Source organism: Bactrocera dorsalis, chromosome 2 (assembly GCF_023373825.1).
Source record: "Bactrocera dorsalis isolate Fly_Bdor chromosome 2, ASM2337382v1, whole genome shotgun sequence".
Taxonomy (NCBI): Eukaryota; Metazoa; Arthropoda; class Insecta; order Diptera; family Tephritidae; genus Bactrocera; species Bactrocera dorsalis.
The window spans coordinates 7,795,764-7,819,564 of record NC_064304.1 but is presented as its reverse complement, the minus strand read 5'-3'; the positions used below and the strand labels follow the sequence as shown (position 1 = coordinate 7,819,564).

At 34.8% G+C, this 23,801-nt stretch overlaps 2 protein-coding genes across 2 annotated transcripts; one reads left to right on the top strand and one right to left on the bottom strand.

Annotated features, from left to right (window-relative positions):
- Positions 1 to 14,279: 14,279 nt before the first annotated feature.
- LOC105222087 (uncharacterized) lies at positions 14,280 to 14,834 on the bottom strand. Its single transcript, XM_019988922.3, has 2 exons — positions 14,686 to 14,834; positions 14,280 to 14,616 (listed from the first exon to the last, which is right to left on the bottom strand). Exons 1-2 carry the CDS (start codon positions 14,693 to 14,695, stop codon positions 14,336 to 14,338), a joined length of 291 nt encoding a protein of 96 aa, XP_019844481.1. The 5' UTR covers positions 14,696 to 14,834; the 3' UTR covers positions 14,280 to 14,335.
- A 5,569-nt stretch (positions 14,835 to 20,403) lies between these two features.
- Positions 20,404 to 20,920, top strand: LOC105222086 (uncharacterized). The gene is made up of 2 exons (XM_011199270.3): positions 20,404 to 20,489; positions 20,607 to 20,920. Exons 1-2 carry the CDS (start codon positions 20,480 to 20,482, stop codon positions 20,870 to 20,872), a joined length of 276 nt encoding a protein of 91 aa, XP_011197572.2. The 5' UTR covers positions 20,404 to 20,479; the 3' UTR covers positions 20,873 to 20,920.
- Positions 20,921 to 23,801: the final 2,881 nt, after the last annotated feature.

Below are 23,801 nucleotides of genomic sequence, written 5' to 3'. Positions count from 1 at the left end.
TTATGTACTGGGTTGGGTATATATGTATGTATGTATGTAAACTGTGATAACAACAATGCCAAAGGATGTAACCTAAATTTGTTGCAATGGCGTGGTTTTGTTTGTATTTGTTAGACAATTTTCAGCAATTTTCACTTGCTTGCCTTACCTATAATTTCCCTCCACAAGAATGCGCTCAGAAAAACCGAAAAGCACAAAGCTAAGGTGCGGGCATAAAGCGACGACTAGAAAGACCAAAAGACAAGTGTACTCAAAAATATCGACCGTGTGGCATGTCGCTTCCTTGACGCGTCTCCGCCAACGCCGTTGGTATCCACAGCGACGACAACGAAGGCGACAGCGACGACGACGACGACATTGAGGGAATCGGACAAAAATTGAGCAATTTCACATTTCATTCAAATATGGCTGCGTGGGAGTGGTCTATGCCCAGTACAACAATAAAATATTGAAACACTCATACATTAATGAGCTGACACTAACACTAATAGCGTGTGCATTTGTATTGCGAGAAAAATAGGCGGAGCTTTTGTTTATTGTATTGACGGCGCACGGTCGGCGCACATATCCCCATTTCGTCCTTTGGCACTCAGCTGTGCCTTTTATTTGGGGCTGTTTTCAAACCTTTCCAATTTTCGCACAGAGTTGGAGGTTAAATCGATTCCAGCGGAATGTGCGCTCATTGCTGCCAGTGAAAACGAAAAATTGGCGCTCACTGGAAAGACAAGTGGATAAACGGAAGTGGTGGCGGTTGTTTGGCTCAGTGGAAATGCGAGCGTTAGAAGTGGCGCTCGTTCACTTTCCATTGTAATCATTTATCAGCTGTTGTTGCTGGTGGGTGAGCGGCCGTGCGCGTAGGTTTCGTGTGATAGCAGTGGAAAGTTCATTTTCTTGACTTACCCCTGAAGTGACGTTATATGCGCGCCAGGGGAAAATGCTATCTATTGCTGGAAATATAATTTCACCACACACTAAAGGGGTGCGAAGTTCAATGGATCACACGTGTTTTCTAATAGACTACTAATAGACTATGAATTAGGTGTAATAGACGATGAAAATGTATTTATAGTTAATAAAGCGTTAAAGAGAATATAGTATTTGTTGGAAATGAGCGTTAACAAATAACATATTCTTCTATAGAAAGACTGTTCTGGTGAATGCGAAATATTAAAACTAATGAGGAAAATATTTGTTATATGTACACATAAATCTACTTATTTTTTTATTTTACTTTAAAAATTATTATTACGTTTTTATTGAAAATTATTACAGTTATCAGTTAGGGTTAAAAATTGCACATATGTATTTTTCTATATAAAGGATTGAATGATAAATGTGATGCAGATCAAGATTGAGAATTTTTTAATTAAAAAATTTAGGATCAAAAAATAAATTTCAGAAATTTCCGAAAATTGGAAAAAAATTCAATTTTTCAGCACAAAATTTAAAAAAAATTGAATTAAAAATTTAATAAAAATTAATAATTGATAAAATATTTTTCAATCTAAAAATTGGCTTAACAAATAAAAAAATATTTTTCAAATCAAAGTTGGAATGAAAGAAATCAAAAAGAATAATAATATTTCTAGCTGAAATCCTGTAACTGAAAATAAAGAAGACAAGGGGTGCTAAATTGTTTGAGCATTTCTTGAAAACATTTTTTTAATTTTTTTCCGGAGGTTAGAAATATTAATTTTTTAATTATAACCCGATTTTTGTGATTTTAATTTTTAAGCTGTCGTTAGTGATAGGAAAAAAGTATCCGGAAATTGTAAAGAAAACGCAAAATATTTCATTATTCATCAATATTTATCTTGTCGCCTTCAAAGTAATCCCCACCAGTCCTCTAAACACTTTTCATAACCTCTTTTGGAACGTCTTTCAGAGAATTTTGTTTTATCTCTTTGATCCACTGAAACGACAATTTCAGTTTGGCGAATAAGAAAAAAACACACGGAGCCATGTCTGGTAATGAATACGTTTTTGGCTTTAAATTTACTCACAATCATGTCTGATGCGATTTTGCATTATCGTCGAGTAAAATCCATGAATTGTTCTGATGCGCAAACTAAGAATATCGAAAAAAGCAATGAGCATAAGTTTGATTTTTGAGCGGCTTTGGTACGATTTACTTGGTTTCAGCTTCTTTTACCCTCCATTCCGATGATTGCTGACTTGTTTGCATATCAAACTCATAAACCAGTGCCTCATCGGCAGTTGTAATGTTCTCCATGAATTTGGGATCGAAATTCGCACGATCAAGCATGTCTAAAGAAACCTGAATAAAGTACCCGTTTTGGAAAAAAATTCAGCTTTCTTGGGACGAGTTGAGCAAGAACTCGTTTCATGCCAAAAATATCCACCGAAATTATTCCAACGGACTCGCAAAAGATGTCGAGCTCACTTGCCATCACTCTAACGCTTGTCTGAAGATTTTGAAGCACCATATCCTTCACTTTTTTAATATTTTCATCAGTTGAAGAGGTCAAAAGTCGTCCAGAACGATGCATGTCTTCAACGATCTCTCGACCGTCTTTGAAGGCTTTGTCTCACTCGCTGGATTGTGTTTTTGAAAAACCTGAATCACCGTAAGCCTTTTCCAAAATTCGCAACGACTCCGAAAAAGTAATTCGGTTAGAAATACAAAATTTGAGACAATTTATTTGTTTGATATTTTTATCCATTGTAAAAATCACAACGCACTGCTGAGGTGTGCCGACTTAAGCAGCTGCTGTAAAAAAACTGTTTGACAGATCGCTCTCATATTTGCCATAGTAGTTAAGAACAGTCCCACCAACTTAGAAAAATTTGTTATGAAATATCATTTACCCTGGGAATTTAATCATAATTTATAACTCCGAGTGCTCTTTTTATCACTATTTATCATTGCGACTTCAAATTTGGTGTGAAAAGCTACCGGTAAACTAACCGGGTGCCTCCAGGTTGTTTCCTGATAAAGTAAATTTTTTGTGATATTTTCCTCTATCAACAGTTTAACATTAAAAATTTCTTTTACTTAGTATGTATTATAGTATGTATATAAAGCATTTTATGTATTCGTGTCAAATTATTATTTTTCGGGTGCATGGTCATATAAGGTTATTATGCATGTTTAAGGTACATCCAAGATGTAAAAGAAATGAACGGACGTCATTAAGTATATGGTAAATGTAAACGATTGTGTAAATGTAAAAATAGAATTTCTTTACGCCAAAATTAAATGCAATATGTAAATAAAAAATTATTATGCATGTATGTGGAGAAGGACAACAATGCCAAAACATGCATACATAAGCACATGGACAACACAAGATTTAGCAATGGACTAAGCCCTCTTAACTGGCAAGTGGACATCGTGTAAGCCACTAACAAACATACTACAAACACAGGTAATATATTATATACTTATGTACATATGTATGTACTTATATACTGCTACCTCCTGCAATTATACGCATAAGAGTGTATGTAAACTCATGCCACACGCCACGCCGATAATTGTTTATTTTGGCTTAGAAGCAGTTAAGTTCAGTTGAGTTCAGCTCAGCGCAGATTTTCATTACAATTGCGTGTCAGTAAGTACTTTGTCCATTTGGTTGAATGTGGCTTTTAACAAATCGACATACCAAAATATATATACTATGTATGTATGTATGTATAGTATATTTACTTACACTTGTGTAACGTACCATAATTGTGACGGGCCAACTGGGTCTGATGACGTTCGTACATTAATTGTATTTCTATATGCGGTACATGCAGACATAAACATTCAAATTTATATGATTTTTGTAATAAAATCGGCAAAGGAGAGTGTATAAAAAAATTTTGTCGGCTATTGCCATTGAATTACTAAAAATACTAACCGAATGCTCTCCAAGGGAAAGGACGATGAATAGGTTATATTCAAAAGATGTAAGTTTTTCTGAAAAAATTTTAGTTTGATTTTAGATAAATATTATTCTTACATAAGAAGGTTCAATTTAACATAGAAAAAATGGCTGGCGCAAAGGTATGTTAGCTACGCGCAACACTCTAAACATCTATACTGACCAGAGCTAGGCATAAGGCAACCTTTTGCTGGATCACTGCAGTACATTTCAAACTGAGGTATATGCTGAGTTAACATCTACGTAGTTAGCCAAGAGCAATCAAGGCAGTAACCTCGTATCGCATATCTCCCAGACATGTCTTGGGAAGCAGTGAAAAGTGTTGCCAAAAGCGAGTAACTTCACTTCTACTAGGTGCCAGGCCACAAAGGTATCGAGGGCAATGAAATAGTGGACGAGATTGTGAAGAATGTCTATATGCATGGTAGAGAAAATCAAAACCCAATGGAATGACCTGGGTGCAAAACTGCAAAAGTCATTAGCACTCGATAGAAGAGACTGTCGGAACATGATAGGAATACTAACTGGTCACTGTCCGCAGGATGAGGCTAACAGATAGAGACGACAGCGGCAGCAAATGTGTAAAGCAGGGCACCAGGGAAACAATGAGGCATCTCTTGTGCGACTACGCTGTATGCATCTGAGGTCCAATAGGTATGATACACTGAAGGTGGTATTGATCGAGAGACTGAAGAGTCTAACCCTGGACGACTACTCCTCTTAGACTTAGCAACTGAATTCCATCTGGTATCGCAAAGAACCAAAACTATTCTATACGTAGCTTATTGGTCCCAAATTTAAATTAACCTAACATATTCTTATGTCCGGTTTCACAGTCCATACTTAAGTTGTGCCCAAATAAAATCTTAACTAAGCATTGTTGCAGACTGAGTAGTCGTTTGCGTTTCACAACCAATGCTTAATTTCTATAATATTTATTTTATTATTATTTATGGCAACGTTATACGCAACATATATTTTACAAATGGCATCCATAAAAATGGAAGCACCTGGAACTGGTGGAAATCCTATTCCGATTCCATATTTTTTTCAGAAAAAATAATTTATTATTTCTTATTATTCTTCTTTTGACAAATAACTAAAAATTTAAAACAAATATCAGCTGTTACTTAAGCACTCTTAAGTCTCCCATTTTCAGTCCTTAAGCACAACTTAAGTATGGACTGTGAAACCGGGCATTAATGGCTTAAACCTTTTTTTCTTAAAAGTACATTTTTCAAATTTGCATAAGTGGATATTTGGAGACAAATCATCCGATCATTACCAAAGTTTTTCTGTATGCACTATATAGTATATAGTTTACATATATGGACCTACTAGTTTGATCAGATCAAAATTCAAAGTTGGTAAGCCAAAAACGATCAAAATCTTGGGTAAAATTCCACTTTTTTTAAATGGCGCCATTTCATCTGAAACCGCTGCTGCATTGGAGGACTTTTTTAGTGCCTTCGAATGTTCATTATTTTAAGCTTTGTGTCCATGAAAGTTAACTTTAATGCTCTTGGTAAACACAATAAATACTTTTATTATATAAATGTTGACAAAATATATTAGCAAATTGAAAAAGATTCGTGTCTGGAGGTTGCTTGAAATGTGAAAATATTTCCTTTATATTTGAAAAAGCAGCGTTAATATTTTATAATTTCAGTGTATGTATATGCACTTACGGTCCAATTAACATTAATTCAGACCTAAATTTCATGCAAAATTCCGAAAATTGTCGTTGTAATTCTAAGTTATGCGCATTTATTCAAACGAATATCCTTTATTTTTCTCATATTTAGCTTGTTTGAACACATAGCACGCACATACAAAAGCATGTACAAATGTGTATACATATATACGTGATTGTATATATAACTGCGCATTTGATTCGCTTTTTTTAAATACCATGACGTCAAGTGCCAATTGCGGATTATGTTGTAAGGTTACCTCGTTTGAAGGTCGACCCTGCTCAGCATGAACCAAAATCAAAAGAGAAGGAAAACCATTAACACTGACAGCGGATAATATGTGAAGTAATTTCGGTTGCCTTTATATATGGACATATGTATGTAAGTATGTATGTACACACGTAAATTAGCAAAGACACAAGTGTCTAGCGTTTTTTGTTGTTGGTCTTATACAAAAATGTCACATAGATTTTTCAGAATATTTGTCAAAGAATACCTAAAATAAAAAGTAGATTGAATAAGTAAGTAATCTCCATTAATTATTTATTTATTAACTTCTTTGATAAAAGAACAGGTAAATACACACATATTTGAGGAAATAATATGTACAGTTTGATTATTATTTTCTTGATATTTCTCAAACAATTTGACAGTTGAAGTGGTCTTAAAGTTAACCTATAAACTTCGCTCAGCAAAACCGTTCAATAAGCACTCCACAAAAATATTTTCATATAAATAAAAGCAGAGAAGGATAATGGAAGTGAAAAGCATGTATTAGTTTATGTTTTTATTTGTACAAATTTACATGATGGAGCATTTTTATTAGTATATACTTTAATGTATTCGAAATATTTGGTCTCTAGGTGTTAGATTTCCGCTTCACTTTCGATTTCCCTGGGGCCTAGCCGTCAGCTCGTATTTCTATCAATCACTACCTGTCCAGTTTACTGTCAATTGGTGCAGCCATCAAATGACAAATGCGTTAAGCAGAGTTTTGTTGTAGCTAAATACCATATAAAAATAGATATATATGTATATTGAATTTTATGCAAAAGTTTTGAATTATTGATAACATTAATGTTGGTAAAATAATAATTTTATTGTTGTAGATATATGTGTATTGTATAGGGGAGTTGTTTATATAAATAATATGTGCGTGTTTAAATTTAGCTGAAAAGTTCATATTGTTAAAATTTTTTTTTGGAAAGTTCGAATTTTTAACCGAACAAAGTTGTCATAAAGTGTTATGAAGAATCATAGCGTTCTTCCAGTTTTTCGAATAACATTTTAGTAGTTCGGCCTTCTACTTCAAACATATCACAGTCTTGGTAAATTATTTCCTGTAACAATTTTTATACTCTTGAAATATGCAGAGTCCAATAGTTTTGTTGATCTAACGGTTATACGTATCACCTAAAACTAATCGAGATAAATATAGGGTTATATATATATATATATATATATAAATGATCAGGATGGCGAGAAAAGTTGAAATTTGGTTGACTGTCTGTCTGTCTGCCCGTCCTTCCGTCCGTACAAGCTGTAACTTGAGTAAAAATTTAGATATCTCGATGAAACTTGATATGTGGATTCCTCCGTACAAAAAAAAAATTTGAATTCGTAGGTCGTATTCGGACCACTAAATGAAGCTATAAAATTGTAATTTAACACAGGGGATCGTAGTAGCAATGAACACCTATGGGCAAACAAATTTTGAAAAAATGGTCGTGGCTCGCCTTCTAATAAGTTAATGTAGATATTCCCTAAACCAATAAGGCTACAACAACTAAATTTACCCAAGACAAATATTGGGTAGTCTAAAAAGTATTTTCGTATTTTGTCAATAGATGTCGGAAGCGACTGTATATCTCCAGTGCTACTAATCACGTTGTGTCATACAATATAGTGTTGGAAATATGAGATTTTAGGCTTCATTTAACCAATGAAATTTGTGAAGTTTACAGAGACGATGCTGTATCAGTTCTTGTAGCACAAAAATGGCTCGTTTCCGTTCTGGAAATTTTGATTTACACTGATAAAGGTTTTACACTGATGAAATAATGTCTCTAGCGGAAAAATACAAAAAAGTGGTCGACCAAAATGCTACCTATTTCTTTAATTATTTCTTATTATAAATATAAAAAAAAAAATAAGTTAAAGTTTGTTTAGAAATACGAAAAGACTTTTTCGACTACACAATATTATAAGAACTCCTACCGACAGTGCGAAGAACTACTAAAAGTGCGATTAAAAAAACCAGAGACATTAAAATTTCCCTCCGAGATGGTATGAGAGACCTCATTGGAGGCGGTGTGAAAATTGGATTGTAGGCTTTTGGACTTTCTGGTGAAATCATCAATTAATTCGAATTATTTCATCCAACAACTACAAAAGCATGTAATAATTTCAGTGAAGCAATTCCGAATTTTTGCAATATCTTTCTAAATAATATATTATTTTACATAAATGGAGATGCACACTTTCGGAAAGTTGCTTACATTCATTGTTTGCCATGAATCATCATTGACATTCGAACTGCATAGCAATCTCCAGCTGGTGCCCTATGGTACATTTAAACGTTATACAAATAACGTTGTTGTTATTGGCATTTTTAATAGCGATTAAAAATCAATTGGCAATGGGTTGTGTGACATTCAATGCGCTGAAGCATCGCAACTTCGGGTTTCCAATCTAAACGCAAGCATAAGCAGAGCTTTCAAGATTTGTTTGTTTGTATGTGGGTATTTATGCAACATTTTTAATGGACGTTAATGTGCTTAATATCAATGTTTTTGTTTTTGCAACGCCAATTGTGAATGTTGAATATGCGAAAATATGCGTAAATATTTCAATGTTAAGTACAATGCTAAGCGAATACTTATGTATGTATGTATGTATAACTAAATAATGTTAACTTCATATATGTACATAAGGTTTAGTATAATAAAACTATATAGCATATTAACATTTACTAGAATAAATTGTTTAAATATGTGAAATGTTCAATTTGAAATTTTTTTAAAATAATTATTCTCTACTAATTAAATTAAATCAAAGTATTAGGCATTTTCATTTCACCCTCTTATTTTATTTAATTTGTAAATGACAAATATAAAGGTTTATAGTTGACGAGTAGATAATTTATAACAGTGCAATTATAATACATATAATGGCTTAAGAAGCGCTCTACATTTTATTTCACTCCACTGCCTTCAATACTTTTACATATGACCATATGATGTACATACATATAAAACATAGTCATTTTTTTTACTAATTTTGAATGGCATTAACATAAATGTCTGAAGAGCAATTGAAACGATTAACATTAAACCAACATTTGTGCTAATAATGGGCGTGTTAAGTACCTAAGTACTCACGAATATATGTGCTCGTGCAGTATTTTGAAATAATAAGTATTATCTCCATATGTATGTTTTCATAAATCTTATACATATGTAAATATTTACATATACTCATATATACACATATTTATAACTAAAGTGCACTTTAATTGAACCAAGCCCTAAAGCAATCAACCTAATAAACATAAACTTGCTTAACAATCAGACTCTCTATATGTATGTGTATTATGGTGTACCTTAATCGATATATATTGTATGCAACATCGATAAAAAATGAAGATACCTTTGTCAACCTAGTACACTTCATGTTTATAGTTAACACTTTAACACTAAAAATATATATCAATACCAATTTCATTAAAAAATAAATATTGTTGCTAAGAGCTGTAGCGTGAAACTTAGTAAAAACGGGACGGACTTAGTAACAGGTAGGGGCGGATTCACGGGGAGGATGAACTCCGGAGAGTAAATCGGTTGAAACTGCTGCAATTTCACGTTCGACATTCGTACGAAATTCATCAATCGTCGCTGGTTTGTTAGCGTAGACCTTAGACTTGACGTAGCCCCAGAGAAAATAGTCTAATGCCATCAAATCGCATCGGAGTCAATTGACTAGGACATTTCGTGAGATAACACGTTCAGCAAGCTTGGTTTTTGATTAAATTGATTGAGACCTGTTCGAACCACATATTGTCCAAGTCCATATCATCCAATTCGGTCCAAAAATAATCGGTTATCATTGAGCGGGAGCGATTTTCATTCACAGTAACGCGCTGGTCTTGATCATCATGTTCCCGTGAGAACGACGTGTAAGAGACTGATTTGGGTTTTCCTCAATTGCTATTGCTAGCGGCAGCAATATTCTCGTCACCTGGGGCACTTCTTTGTATCACGGGAACATTTTTTACTGCCACTTTCCACTAGACGCTCAATTGTAGATCTGACAAGACTATTATGACGACTATAATTTGAGGCCACTGAGGCCAAATTTCGGTAGTAAATTTTAATTTCGGCTCGTTATTGAATTGTATATCTTTCCACACGATGAAATGGCAAACCTTACATATAAGTACTGCATTCATAAGGTAATAATGGCGCTTAAAATAAATAATATGCAAACAAATATAAAAATATTGAATGAAGAGGTAACAGAGATATTGAAAATAAACCCAACTACTTATAATGATTATGCTAATCGTTAAGACTCGGAAAATGTGGCATATTCACAATAAATTTACTGAAAATATATTCAAAAGTGCTCTGCTAAATAAATATAGTAGACACGATTATGTATATATATATATATATGCAAATATTCACAGATGTAATTGACATATTACTCATATATAGTATTTTTTTGCTTTTGTTTTTTTATAGAAACCATACTCTACAGTTTTAGTACTTTATAAATTTTAAGGTAAAAATAATAAATTCTCAGCAAGGAAATATAATAGACACTTCCAAGTTTCGTGCTTAGAGTCCAGATGTGTCCGCACCCTTTCATTTTGCCATATCTTTAATTAGAAATACCAATTGACCTATTGAATACGTATGCTACAAATGTCAAACAGTTGGAACAAATTGACTCTTGTCAGTACTAATTGTACAAGCAACGTTCATTAGTACGTACAAGGATATGCCCCAATAAAATTATTGTTGTGCAGCAAGTGTAAGTGTGTTGTGTAATAGTATTGTTATTATTCTTTTTTTTCACTTGTAGTTCATATACATCTTCTTCTTCTTTTTTGGCGTAGACATCACTTACGCGGCTTTAGCCTTCCTTTTCGTTGTTTGGAGAAAAGCCTCAAGGTTTACTGAGGTCTTTCTCTACTTGACCACCTCTTCCTCTGCCACCTCCGGCGGGTACTGAGTCGAATACTTTTAGATCTGGAGTGTTTTCATTCATTCGGACGACATGAGCTAGCCAGTGGTGCAGATGTTTCTTAATTCGTTGAACTACTCGTATGTCAATGTCGGCGAATGGCAAAATATATTGTGCTAAGATACACGAAACTACCCACGACTTTGAAATTCTGACTGCCAACAATAACGTGGCAGCTAAGTGGCGAACCTTTTATATTCAGCTCTGCAGCTTGCGTTATTTTCTCCAGCAATATATTAAAAAAGTCCCCTTGACTGAAATCTTGTTTGGTATTGAATGGTTCGGAGAGGTCTTTCCCGATTCTGAAGGATTTTTTGCTATTACACAACGTCAGATTCTGCAGCCGTAAAAGTTTTGCGGGGATACCAAATTCAGACATAGCGCCATAAAGGCAGCTTCTTTTCGGGCTGTTAATAGCAGCTTTGACATCGACGAAGAGGTGGTGTGTCTTCAGGCCAGTGTTTACTTACCAGACCTGAAGCCGCACTAGTAAGGTCAAATCAGTTTGTTGGTGATAGGCTTTAATCTTTCACACAGTGCGATTGAGGAGGCTTATCCTACGGTAATTGTCAGAGAATCTGTGGTCTTCCGTTTTGTGAATTGGGCAGAACACACTTAAAATCCAATCGTTGAGCATATTTTCGTTCGACCATACCCTACAAATAAGCATATGAATGATGATATTTATTCTTCGCCACCATATTTGAATAGCTCGGCCAGCAATCCACCGGTCCCGCCATTTGTTGTTCTTCAGATGGTAATTGAATATTCGAACTTCTTCATGGTCGGGCAATGGAACTTCTGCTCCATCGCCAACCATTGGGGAAACGGATACCCGTCTCCAAGCGTTATGTTTTTAATAGCTTTCAGCAGGCTGGAGAAGTGTTCCCTCCATAATTTCGGTATGCTCCGAGCATCAGTTACTAGATGATCTCTGGGGGGTTCTATGTACAAGAGTGTGCTCCTGTGCTGAAACCTTCTGTTAGTCGCAGCATCTTTTCGTAGAATTTTTGAGCATTACCTCTGATGGCCAGCTTGTCGAGCTCTTCGTTCTCACGCATTTTGGCCTCTCTCTTTTTGTCTCCAAATGCTTCTCGCTTGCCGCTTCAACATGTTTTGGTTGATTGTAACGTTGGTGATAGTATAGTCTGTTTTCTTTCCGCTGCGGCACGGCACTCCTCATCGTACCAGATGATCCTGAATTAATAGCACAAAAAAAATGTTTTTAAATATTTAGAATTAGAAGTTAGTAGAATTATTTACTTAAATGAAGGTTAAAAGTATATAAGGAACATCCGCAGTAGTTTATTTGTCCTAGGGACAGATACCCGTCTTTGAACTCAACCAAGATCAAGGGTTCTAAACATAATTATGAAAAAAAAAACAATTACGTAAACAATTTTAAGTTTGTGGTATACATTACTTACAGTACATACATATAATTACAAATTTATTGAATGCTTCAACACTTACATACATATATGCAATATATACACAAGTGTATATACTCGTACTTAAAAGCAATCGGCCGACAACATCACGTAATAAGAAATTGGGTAATTACTAATATGAAATGTACGAAAACTTTTTAAATAAGCACTTATATTTGTAGTGTTTTTGTGTGGGTGAAGAAATGGGAATGCATAAGTGTGCACACTCTGCAGACAGCCACTTGTAACGGGCACACACACACATAAGCATATGTATTGGTGCACTCGTTTATAAAGTATGCGCATCAATCAGCCTTTACCTTGCTTTATTTCGCCCAATTTTCATTTCATCATTCGTATTGCGGCCTGCTTGCGATTTATTGGACCACTGGACACGATTGCACACACACATGTACACACACGCTTAAGTACCTTTGGTCATCAGCAGACCTATGCATTTTTAACCGCACATATTTCCTAACCGATTGCTGGCAAAGAAATAACAAATTGGAAATGATAATGTTTTTCCATTATTTTTTCTTTTCGATTTATTGTCTGCTGTCCAGCTTATGGAATTTATAAATACATTTTTCTTCAATTGTTGTTGTGCGTGCTTTGTGTTTGCTCAAAAGAAATTGAAAATGTAATTGTAATAATATTTGTTGATTTCGGCCTAACCGAAAACTATGTATATAGGTCAATACCATGTTTAACTTACCAAAAAACGGCAGACAAAACTGTCTGTTACTTTAATTGTTGTTAGTTATTAGTAGTGGCAGTGTCTACGCCAGTAAAGAAGAAGAAGTTATTAGTAAATACAGACACAAAGAAAAAAGTAATAAAATACAATTAATTCATATAAAATGCAAGAGAAAACCGGTTTGACATTTGGAGTGGTTAATTATATAGACATGGTGCAGAATGTGGGCGATAATCGCTTCTGATAGCCGTCCAAGAATTCTAATACATCTAGATAGTGATTATTGAGCTTTAGTAGTAATTACTAATAAAATATTAACATATAAGTGATCAAACAAACTAACGACATATTAAATACTATTAAAGAGATATTAATCAAAGCCTTCTGAAATAACATAAATCTGGAAGATAGTAAATGGTTTCAATATTGTAAAGAAGCTCCTACTTTGGAAACATTCTACTAAGTAGTAAATTGACTTACAAGGAGCTTACCAAAGTAAACAGGACCTTTTGGAACCTAGCGCCCCCTGGTGGCGCCATCTAAATATATGTCAACTGGTGCGTTAGAATCTGCTATCTTCATCTTGTCCAGTGAGAGTTTCATAACATTTCATCAATTGGAAGTGAAGTTATTGCATTTTAAGTGTCAGTATGTTTGTGTTATCGGTGCGAAAATGAGCTTCGAACAAAGAGCCAAAATTAAATTTGGTTTAAAAATTGGTAAAACTTTTACCGAAGCGTTTCAATTGATGAAACAAGTTTATGGCGATGATTGCCTATCCCGTAGCATAGTGCATGAGTGGTTTCAACGTTTTCAAAGTGGTCGTGAGGACATAAATGACGATCAACATGTGGACCAATCAAAATCCGTGATCACCATCGTGAAATGAAATTCCATCGAAGCTGTGCGTAAGTTCATCAAAAATCAGCCGAAATCATCATTGCAATTCATGAAAATGGAATTGAACATCTCCAAAACAACGATTTATCGCATTTTGACTGAACATTTGGTCTTACGAAAGGTGTGTGCATGGTTTGTTCCGCACAAATTGACTGACGGCCAAAAATTGCTCAGAGTCCAACATTCGAAGGACGATTATTTGACCAAAACGCTCGTTCGACATGCTTTTGTACCATGCAACAAGCTGTATTGAAGCAGAAAGAGACTATTTTGAATAAAACACATTGATTTTGCCGAAGAACCATTTGTTCTGATTTTTCCTGTTTACTTTGGAACCCACATTGAATTGTTCATTGAAATTTTAGTTCCTGCTATAAACTCCAATTGACTAGTATTACAAAAAATCTAACTCAAAAACTTTATTTTCAAAGCATTTTATTCAATTTGGTCAGTGTCAACTTTTCGTTATAAAATTTATTTAGTGTATGGTTCAACCCACTTCCATTCCTCCCATACGACGCATTTTTGCTCCTTCTCCATGAATGCGTAATTGTCCGGGCATTGTATGTAATCGGCCTTCTCCTGACCCTCAGGGCAGATCCAGTAGTGTGTCGGATCGGATATGTCACGGAACATGCGCGAGTGATCGGTTACGATGGAGCAATCGGGTTCGGCGTAGATGTCTTGACCATGATAACGTTGTTGAATGTGCACAGCACTGGCAGCAGCGGCCAACAGGAGCACAGCAAATGACACTAAAAAATAAAAAAATAATTTTATATAATTAATTAGAAATTATTAGTTTCATTCCTTAATATTCTTACCTTTAAACATTTTTACTGCGATTTTGTAATTGTTTGCAAATTTCAACAAAAATTGTTTTTAACTTTTTCCTTGCTTCGGCTTTCTATTTATATGTTTGCTCACTCCCCAAATAGCTAACAAACTTATCTGCTTCTCTGAATTGCTGCAATTTGTGTGATAAACAAGGGAAAGCACTTAACTGAGTGTCTGGCAAAAAGTGCGTTCAATTCTTTAGAATTCGCATGAAATATGCATTTTGTATTGAATGAGAGTGTGTACGGATCTTTTATCAGCCAATGCAGAAAGTCATTGTGGCACCTATTTTGAAAGGAAAGCACTGTCTGTTTATGCCAATAATTTTAACTTTTGTTGGTCTTAGTCCAAGCCCTTCGCTTTGCTTTCTGTAATATGAAGATACACATGCATGATTTAAAAGACCAAATAAGAGAAAGGAACATGGTTTCGACTGGCAACTGTCAAATAACACGCGTGATGTTTTGCCTGAACGCCTAAATCGAAAACGAATTTTTCGCATAGACTTTAGATTTTACATATTAACATAGGAAAAAGTCTAACGGTGTGATATTACATGATCATGGAGGCCAATCGACCGGCACAAAACGTGAAAATATCTGCTCACCAAAATGTTCTCTCAATAAATCCAGTGATTGATGCGATGTGTGGGAAGTGGCGACGTTTGGTTTAAATTTTGTTCAGGTGTAATTCTCTTCATAATGAAAGTGCCGTCGAAGAAAGGCTATTGAAAAAAGTACTTCTACTTGGATCACCTGTTTTATATGTAATTTTATTTATTATCTTAAGTAAACTCTGTGAACTATTGAACAACGCGCTACTCTCAAGCCATACTAAAACCTTATCTAAGTTCATCATTTATAAGTTCACAAATGTAAGTCATTTTAAAAATTTTCTTATAAAATATTGCTTAAAAGTTATTGATATTGATTCAAGTAGCCGCTACTGGTCATAAAACCAACAAAACCACGAGTCTTTAATTCCAAAATATTCCACGGCGTATAAAAATAATGTGTGTCATTATGTACTTAACTAAAAATTGTGCTGATCGATTTGTTACACTTACTTAAGTTCCCTTCTTCACATTACATTTCGCAGGCAAAAAACTTGACAAAGCTCGAATTTTGCAAATGTCATCATCATTGGCAACTGATTGGCTACGTTTGGTAATAACAAGTGCTTCATGCTTTTAACTGTGTAATGACATACAGTGACACATATACGTATAAACGCACTCTTAGTTTTAATTTTGCTAACTTCTCTCTTTCTTTGCATTGCGCTAATTACAACAAAATCTCTCTCATATTGTTTGTTAAACTAACGGAAATTCGTATTGAGTGCAAACCCCCACTTTTGTTGTTGTTGTTATATTTAAATCGTTGTATTTTAAATCAAATAGCAAAAACAGGCACATATTCGTTTAAACGCATCAACTTAATTTTTAATAAGGCTACATTTATTTAATTTTTAATAATTTATTGGTCCTCCATTTTTATTTATAACTTCAAAAATACGGTTTGGCATCGAGTCCACTAAATTATGCAGCAGCGTCCGGTCCAAATCTTCCCAAGCCTCCTTAATAGCCAATTTGAGCTCAAGTGTTGTTTTAAAGAGGTGTCCTTGAGATTTTTGCGCGTAGATTTTTCGCGACATGTGCCCCCAAAGGTTCTCCACTGGATTCAAATCGGGACTGCATGCAGGCCATTTCATAAGAGAGATGTTGTGCTCTTCAAACCATTTCAGAGACTCCTTAGAGACGTGGATGGCAGCGTTATCTTGTTGAAAAATGCTATCTTCATCCATTTTATCTTCCAAAAATGAAATGAGAGCGTCGTCCAACAATTCTGTGTAAATTTTTGAGTTCATTTTGGGCGGCACAAAGCAAATTTTTGCTTTTCCTCTCGATGAGAAAGCAGCCCACACCATAACGCTGCCACCACCAAAGTTTCGCTTTGACATACGGACGTCATTGTTACGCAAGTCATGCCAGTAACAACTGTACGAGTCTGGACCATCCAGGTTGAACTTTTTTCATCGGAAAACACAACGTTGTCCCACTCTATTGACCACTGCATGTGCTCTTTAGCGAAGTCTAACCGAGCTTGTTTGTGGTGCGGCTTCAATACAGGCTTACACACCGGTTTTTTCCATTTTACGTTAGGTGACATGCGTAAAATGTGTGCAATGTGCCTTGTTGTCACCGGTAAATCCAACTTCTCCTTTATTTGAGTGGAGTTCAAAAAATGTTTTGTGGCTTCCGTTTTAATTTGGTTTATTTGGCGTGAATTTAGTTTTTTATTGCCTTTCGTGGGCTTTTTTACGCCATACTTCTCACCTTTTTTTAAAAAGGAGCGCACAACTGCCTCTGATCTTCCGATTCTTCGCCCAATCTCTCGATTTGAGTAACCTTCTTTGTGGTACAGGTTGATTTGGACCTTTTCACTGTCGTTTAAGTAACTTCCTTTTGGCATTTTAATAAAACCTTAAAAAAAATATTATAACAACTTTTTTGCACTTTAATAAACGAAAACTTACCAATCTTCAATTTAATTGAAAAAACTTTTTTTTATTTTTAATCACAAACACGTTGTTGGCTTCTCTAATCAGATGCGTTTAAACGAATATGTGCCTGTTTTTGCTATTTGATTTAAAATGCAGCGATTTAAATATAACAACAACAACAAAAGTGGGTGTTTGCACTCAATACGAATTTCCGTTAGTTTAACAAACAATATGAGATATATTTTGTTGTAATTAGTGCAATGCAAAGAAAGAGAGAAGTTAGCAAAATTAAAACTAAGAGTGCGTTTATACGTATATGTGTCACTGTATGTACATATATACATAGGTACGATCAGTTCACTTTCACGCTCAACATTAATGGACCATGGAAGCGTTGGCGGTTAGTTGGTTGCTACCTTCACACTTCCAAAGCTTCGCCCAATCACTCCATGCAATTAACTGCAACTCGTGTGGCGCTGCTTAGCTGAAAGGCGTTGGAAATATTCGTAATACCTTGCTGTACTTAATTGTTAAAAAATATTTTGTAACAGTTTTTACTTAACATTAGCCCATCCATTGCCTGCTGCCAGCGTTGCTTCAACCTCTCACGCTTGTTTAATTGTTTGCTTTACTAGCGGCCATCAGCATGCAATGCTAGTAGCTTGGTCAAGTGGCTGGCGATTTCGAGCCACTTGAGGCGCCGTGTTGATGCGAAAAAGTGGCAGAAAACTATTAAACAAAAAATTACAGTTTCGCCAAATACACATAACATTTATGCAAATTATGCTCTTGTAAATGCTATGGTTATGTAGATCGAAATTGCCAAGGAAGTCGGGAAAAAGCAATAAATAAATTTAGTTGACTTACTTTGGCTAATTCATAAAATACATTTGTCTCCAAGGCATATAACAAAAATAGACAAATATTTTCTTCAATTTAATTTATTTCTTCTTCTTCTTTACTGGCGTAGACACCGCATACGCGATTATAGCCGAGTCAACAACAGCGCGCCAGTCGTTTCTTCTCTTCGCTACGTGGCGCCAATTGGATATTCCAAGCGAGGCTAGGTCCTTCTCCAGTTGGTCCTTCCACCGGAGCGGAGGTCTTCCTCTTCCTCTGCTTCCCGCGGCAGGTACTGCGTAACTTAATTTATTTACCTTGATTAAATTTGCGAATTCCGAAATCTTTGTTTCGAAGCAAAAATTTTGATAATCATAAATATCAATACGTGAAAATTACATAATCAATATAGGAATATCACCATGCTACTACCTTATTCTATTCAAGATAATCAGATAAAGTATACCATCTGGCATCCGGACCGAGAACAAAAAACTACAATTTTACGTATTTTAATACAAATATTTATTTTCGTCAACAAAACAAATCTAAAAAGTTCCCGATACAAGCATGACAACGTTTAATCCAATTTCTCATACACTTCCTATAAGTATATTATAGCCTTCAGCTATTTAGGGTTTTCGGTTTCGACCTATTTTTGGAGCGCCATTCGCTACATCGTTAAACAGTTTCGACGTCATATTTAAAAACCTACGTCTCGTCACCAGTAATGTTGGATTTGGTAGAGGTAGGTCTTTAGCTATGTTGTCAAGGATCTTTTTTGTGACTTATTTCAAAAATTTTCATATTTTTAGCTTACAGTTTAGCTTCATACCATCCATTAGAAATATTGAGATGATCTGTTTTCTCTTGTTTTCAACGACTCAGTAGCCGTGAATTCATTGAAAACACAAAATTTCAAGCAAACTCACTGTTCAAACTCTTTTTTCATGGTAAAAATCGCCAGAGAAACTTTTTGCGTCGTAAACAAACAGTTGCCAAAGACACAGTTAACTTGCAAAAGTTACAATAATTTATGAAAAATATATAGTTTGCCCAGAATGGAGTTCTGCGAATAAGATAGTAGTTACTGGATCGGCCAGAGTGTTTTCTTTAATTTTTGTTAGTGGAAAAATTCTCTGAATAATATACTATATGTTACTTCAGTCCCCTTTTTAGTATTTCGTCCTTGAAAGTAGTTTGTTAAATAATATTATTTTTTATTATAATCTTTTTCAGTGTGAAATATTAAATACAAATTTCTAAAATTTTGTATTACTAAGCAAATTTCTTATCCGGAATCATAGCAAATGCTGGAATAGGCTTACGGTGATTCATTTTATCAAAAACTCAAGCTAACGATTGGTACAAAGCTTTCAGAGACAGTCGAGAAATCGGTGAAGACATGCCTCGTTCTGGACGACCTTCGACTTCTTCAACTGATGAAAATATTAAAAAAGTGAATGAAAAGTGAATAGTCAGGTACGTGTATGATAAAGCTAATTTTTTTTCAAAAAGAATACCGTAAACAGGACATTTTTGGACATGCCTGATAATGCGTATTCCGATCCCACATTCATGGAGAGCATTACAACTGCCGATGAGACATGGGTTTATGAATTTGACATGCAAACAATTAAAAAATCATCGGAATGGAGGAAAAAAACAAGACGAAAGCAAAAAAGTACGCCAAAGCCGCTCAAAGATCAAGGTAATGCTCATTGTTTCTTTTCGGTATCCATGTTTTGATGGATCATAAATTTGTTTTGGATAAACAGACTGTTAATAAGGAGTTATATTTGGCCGAATTGAGGCATTTGAGTAAGAACATCCGTCGAAAACGGCCGGAATTGTGGAAGAACAATTCATGCATCTTACACGATAATCGCAACGAGTCACGATTGTGACCGAATTTAAGGTCAAAATCGCAATGAATCGCATCGATCAACTCAAGATTTGGCTTTATGTGATTTTTTTTTGTTCTCCAAACTCTAATTGCCGCCCTGTGGATCTCGTTTTCGGTCGATCGAAGAGTTAAAACAAAATTATTATGTAAATATAAGGTGATTTCAAGTTTAGTTTCCACAATTTATTATCAAATTAAAACAAGCATCCAAACTTAAAGCATATTAAAAACCATATAGCTTGGAGTCATCTTGCAACCCGCAATAATTTGCTCATAATTGACCCATAATCAGTTGACATTGCACGCGCAAGCAACGATATCAATTTATTGTACTAAATGCTTGATAATAATTCAACAAGTCTTTTAATGTTCTACAAATGGATATCTAGTGCTGTCTAATGTTTTTAAATGACACAATGTTTTTATCATTTTATTTTATTTTCATTATAAAAAGCAGTTTCACTTATATAAAAGACCAAATGCATGCTTAGTCAAGTATTGTATTTTAAACGAATCAAAACCACGTTTCGAAAATGAAATTTGGTAATTATGAGTAATATTTCATTTAATAAAATATTATTAAATATTTTTGCTTAAAAATCAGCATGGAAATTTTAAAAGCTTATATTTACCTGGCTTTTTCAATACTTTTCCGTACAGCTCTCTGTTTTGCACTAGCCGTAGCGCTTGTGGTCAGCGTCTCCGCTGACGCCGGTCAATCTGCTTGCCAGGATCTTGTAGAAATTGGTCAAACCTACCAACATCACTTCGATCCGGCCAAGTATTGGTATTGCGAAACCCTTGGTGAACCTGCTGTGGAGAAAGACTGTCCAGAAGGTATGGCTTACATGCACTTGCTGAAAGAATGCATTCCATGGGCCAGCTATCAATGGAAGCCACTTGAAAATCCACCAACCTTGGCATAAATGTATTGTGAAATTATAAAAAATAAACTTGGAAATGTAAAAGCCAAATTTGAACGTTTTATCACATGAGGAGAGTATACACAATGTATGAGAGTTAAGTGCGCTTTAAATTAGTTTTTAAAAATTTACTTGTCGAAGAGACCTGATGCTAAAGGAACTATGTATATATGTATGTGTGGAAGCACTGCATTATATCCTATATTTTTATCGCGGCTCTTTACATCTTGACTATAAAAATCGATTTATTTTTACATCAAAATTAACAACACAATTATTAATATGTATATACATACATACATATACTTACCAGGTCCAAGTTGAATACCTTATTTTATGTTACACAATTGTTCAAAGAAAAACGTCTAAAAGTTGTTGAAGTACTGATTGGTTGACGAAACTGTGGTTAAAGGTTGATGAGCAGAAAAAAAATCATTGGAATACCATACATATGTATATACAAATGCATGTATTTATGTTTGAAAAATAATTTTACACCGAAGACAAAAGTCATCGTTGACCGATAATTTCCCGCTCACTGCAACGAACACACGAAAATGCTCGTATTTGATTTCACATTGCATTTTCGATTACGCTATCAATTAGTTTCGTAGATCATTAACTACCGTCACCCGTGAGAGCGATTGAGTGAAGTCAATGCAATTAATAAAAAATCCATATTTTCTTTTATACAAAATTTGGCTGGCGACGGCTTGCCAAACTTGTCATGTTTCCCGCAACAGACTAATTGCTGCGAAATTATTTTTACTTCGAATTGTTATTTAATACCTTTTGAAACTTTTTCGAAAAACCTGTAACCAAATACTAATTGAGCCCTGCGCAGATGTGTATTAGCAGAGCTGTAATTGATTTGTAGTAGTTGTTGTATTGGTGGAGATGACTTAAGGTCAATCAAATATGACATGGAAATTTTAGACAGGCGCAAGAAGTTGTATTATATATATATATACATATATACACAATTACATACATATATTAATATTGCATATCTTTATAATCTGAAAATGAAAGACCTATAGAAAGCGATAATTCAATTATTAAATTTAGAACAAAATTTTCTCTTTATTGCAGATAATGTAACATAACCTCCAAATAAACTCACTAAATAAAAAAGTAGCTGTCAAACATGTAATCAACAATTCAGTTTTGAGCACAATATTTTAAAGAAGAGAACTTGGCCGCCCCAATAGACTTATGACAAATATGTCCATTTTTTGGTGTTTTTCGATTTTATAAAAGAACGATATAGAAATGCTCCAATAGACCATACTTATTTTTTTTGCAGGTGAGGGAGTGGAAAATGCCTCGCATCATCAGTATTTTCGTTACAGCAACAGTGTGTGTCTCTTACAGGTCAATAAAAATCCCCCCCCTAATGAACCGTCGACCACCCTGGCACATTTTTATCATTGAGAGATTTACTATACATATATCTGCGCACGTGCGTCCAGGTACCGCTTTTTGCTGCCGAGCATTATTGCTGCGAATTTCTTGATAATCCCCCATTTTGCTTCACTCAGTAGCAAGCGGTGTGTTCTCGTTGCCATCTCATACATTCAAAGAAAGTGTGTTTGGCGTGGTCTTTTATCACGTCGTTGTATAGGCATGGCAGCTCTCCGACTGTTCCCATCCTGTGGTGGTACTTTTCGAAGTATCCGTAACCGGAGTTATGTAAAAATCGACTTCCCCACACTTACGATTTTTTCATAAGTTTAGATCTTTTATTAGGCCGTCCATCTGCCGCGACTCTCATTCTCTCACCTTTTTTGCCATTAAGCTTCTTTCTTTTTTTGTTCTATTGCACTCTTGCTACTTCCGGATGTTTTCTTTAGCTCCCACAGCGTTTTTCTTTCGGATGCCTGAAATTCAATTGGGCATAATCGCTGATAACTAATATTGCATCATCTGACTCTAGACTTTACACAAAAAAATTTTAATAATTTTAAAAAAAGGATGGATATAAAAGAAATTCGATGTGTGGATGCCGCGCAGGATATTACATAAAATCATTTTTGATGAATCGCAACAATATTGATCCATTACTGAAATGGATGGTTAGTGCTGGGTGAAAATTGAAGTATTTACTACAACGTCTAGCGAAAATAATCGTGGTCGAATTGCCATGAGCCAGTGAAAAACGAGGACCAAGGAAATGTTGGTTGTCAGAAAGGTGAGTATGATGAGATTGGCAGAAAATCATATACTATGATGTGTGCTCCTACGGCCAAACTCTTAATTTGGACCTACAATTGGACCGTCTGAAGGAATTAATGGCAGAGAAGTGGTCAACTTTAGCCAATAAGTAAAGAATTTTGTTCTATCAGAACAACGCCAGCCTACAAACATCGAATGACACACCAGAAGTTCCAGGAGCTTAATTTGAAAGTTCTTATGCGTTGACCAAATGGTCCGAACCTGGCACCAATACACTCAGAATTGTATTTCAAATACTATAAAGGTATCGATTTCTTCCGTTCCATTTCATAGTACGAACATTTCTCCCATTAAATTCAAAGCAATAAAAATATAGCTCATACAGAAATTGCTCTGAATTTATCAAATACGTTTTTGTACACATACATATGTATATACATACAAGTATTTTCCAGTCGTTTGCTTCATTCATTGTAAAACGTATGTACTTTTTAGGTAAATATTAAACACATTAATATTTTCACACCACACCAGCTACTGTTCAATCTGATCACTGCACATTCACTATGCCTTAGTTTTATTTGAGTCCAAAGCAGCAACTAATAGGCCACAACTAATAGTCTGATGTAAACTAATACACTAATTATTACAAAACTCTAAAAAAAAATGCGCAAAGATATTGCGGCACAGAGTGTTTGAATATTTTTATATATATTTGCGCCAACGAATGTGGGTAAGCGTGAGCATAACTACAAGT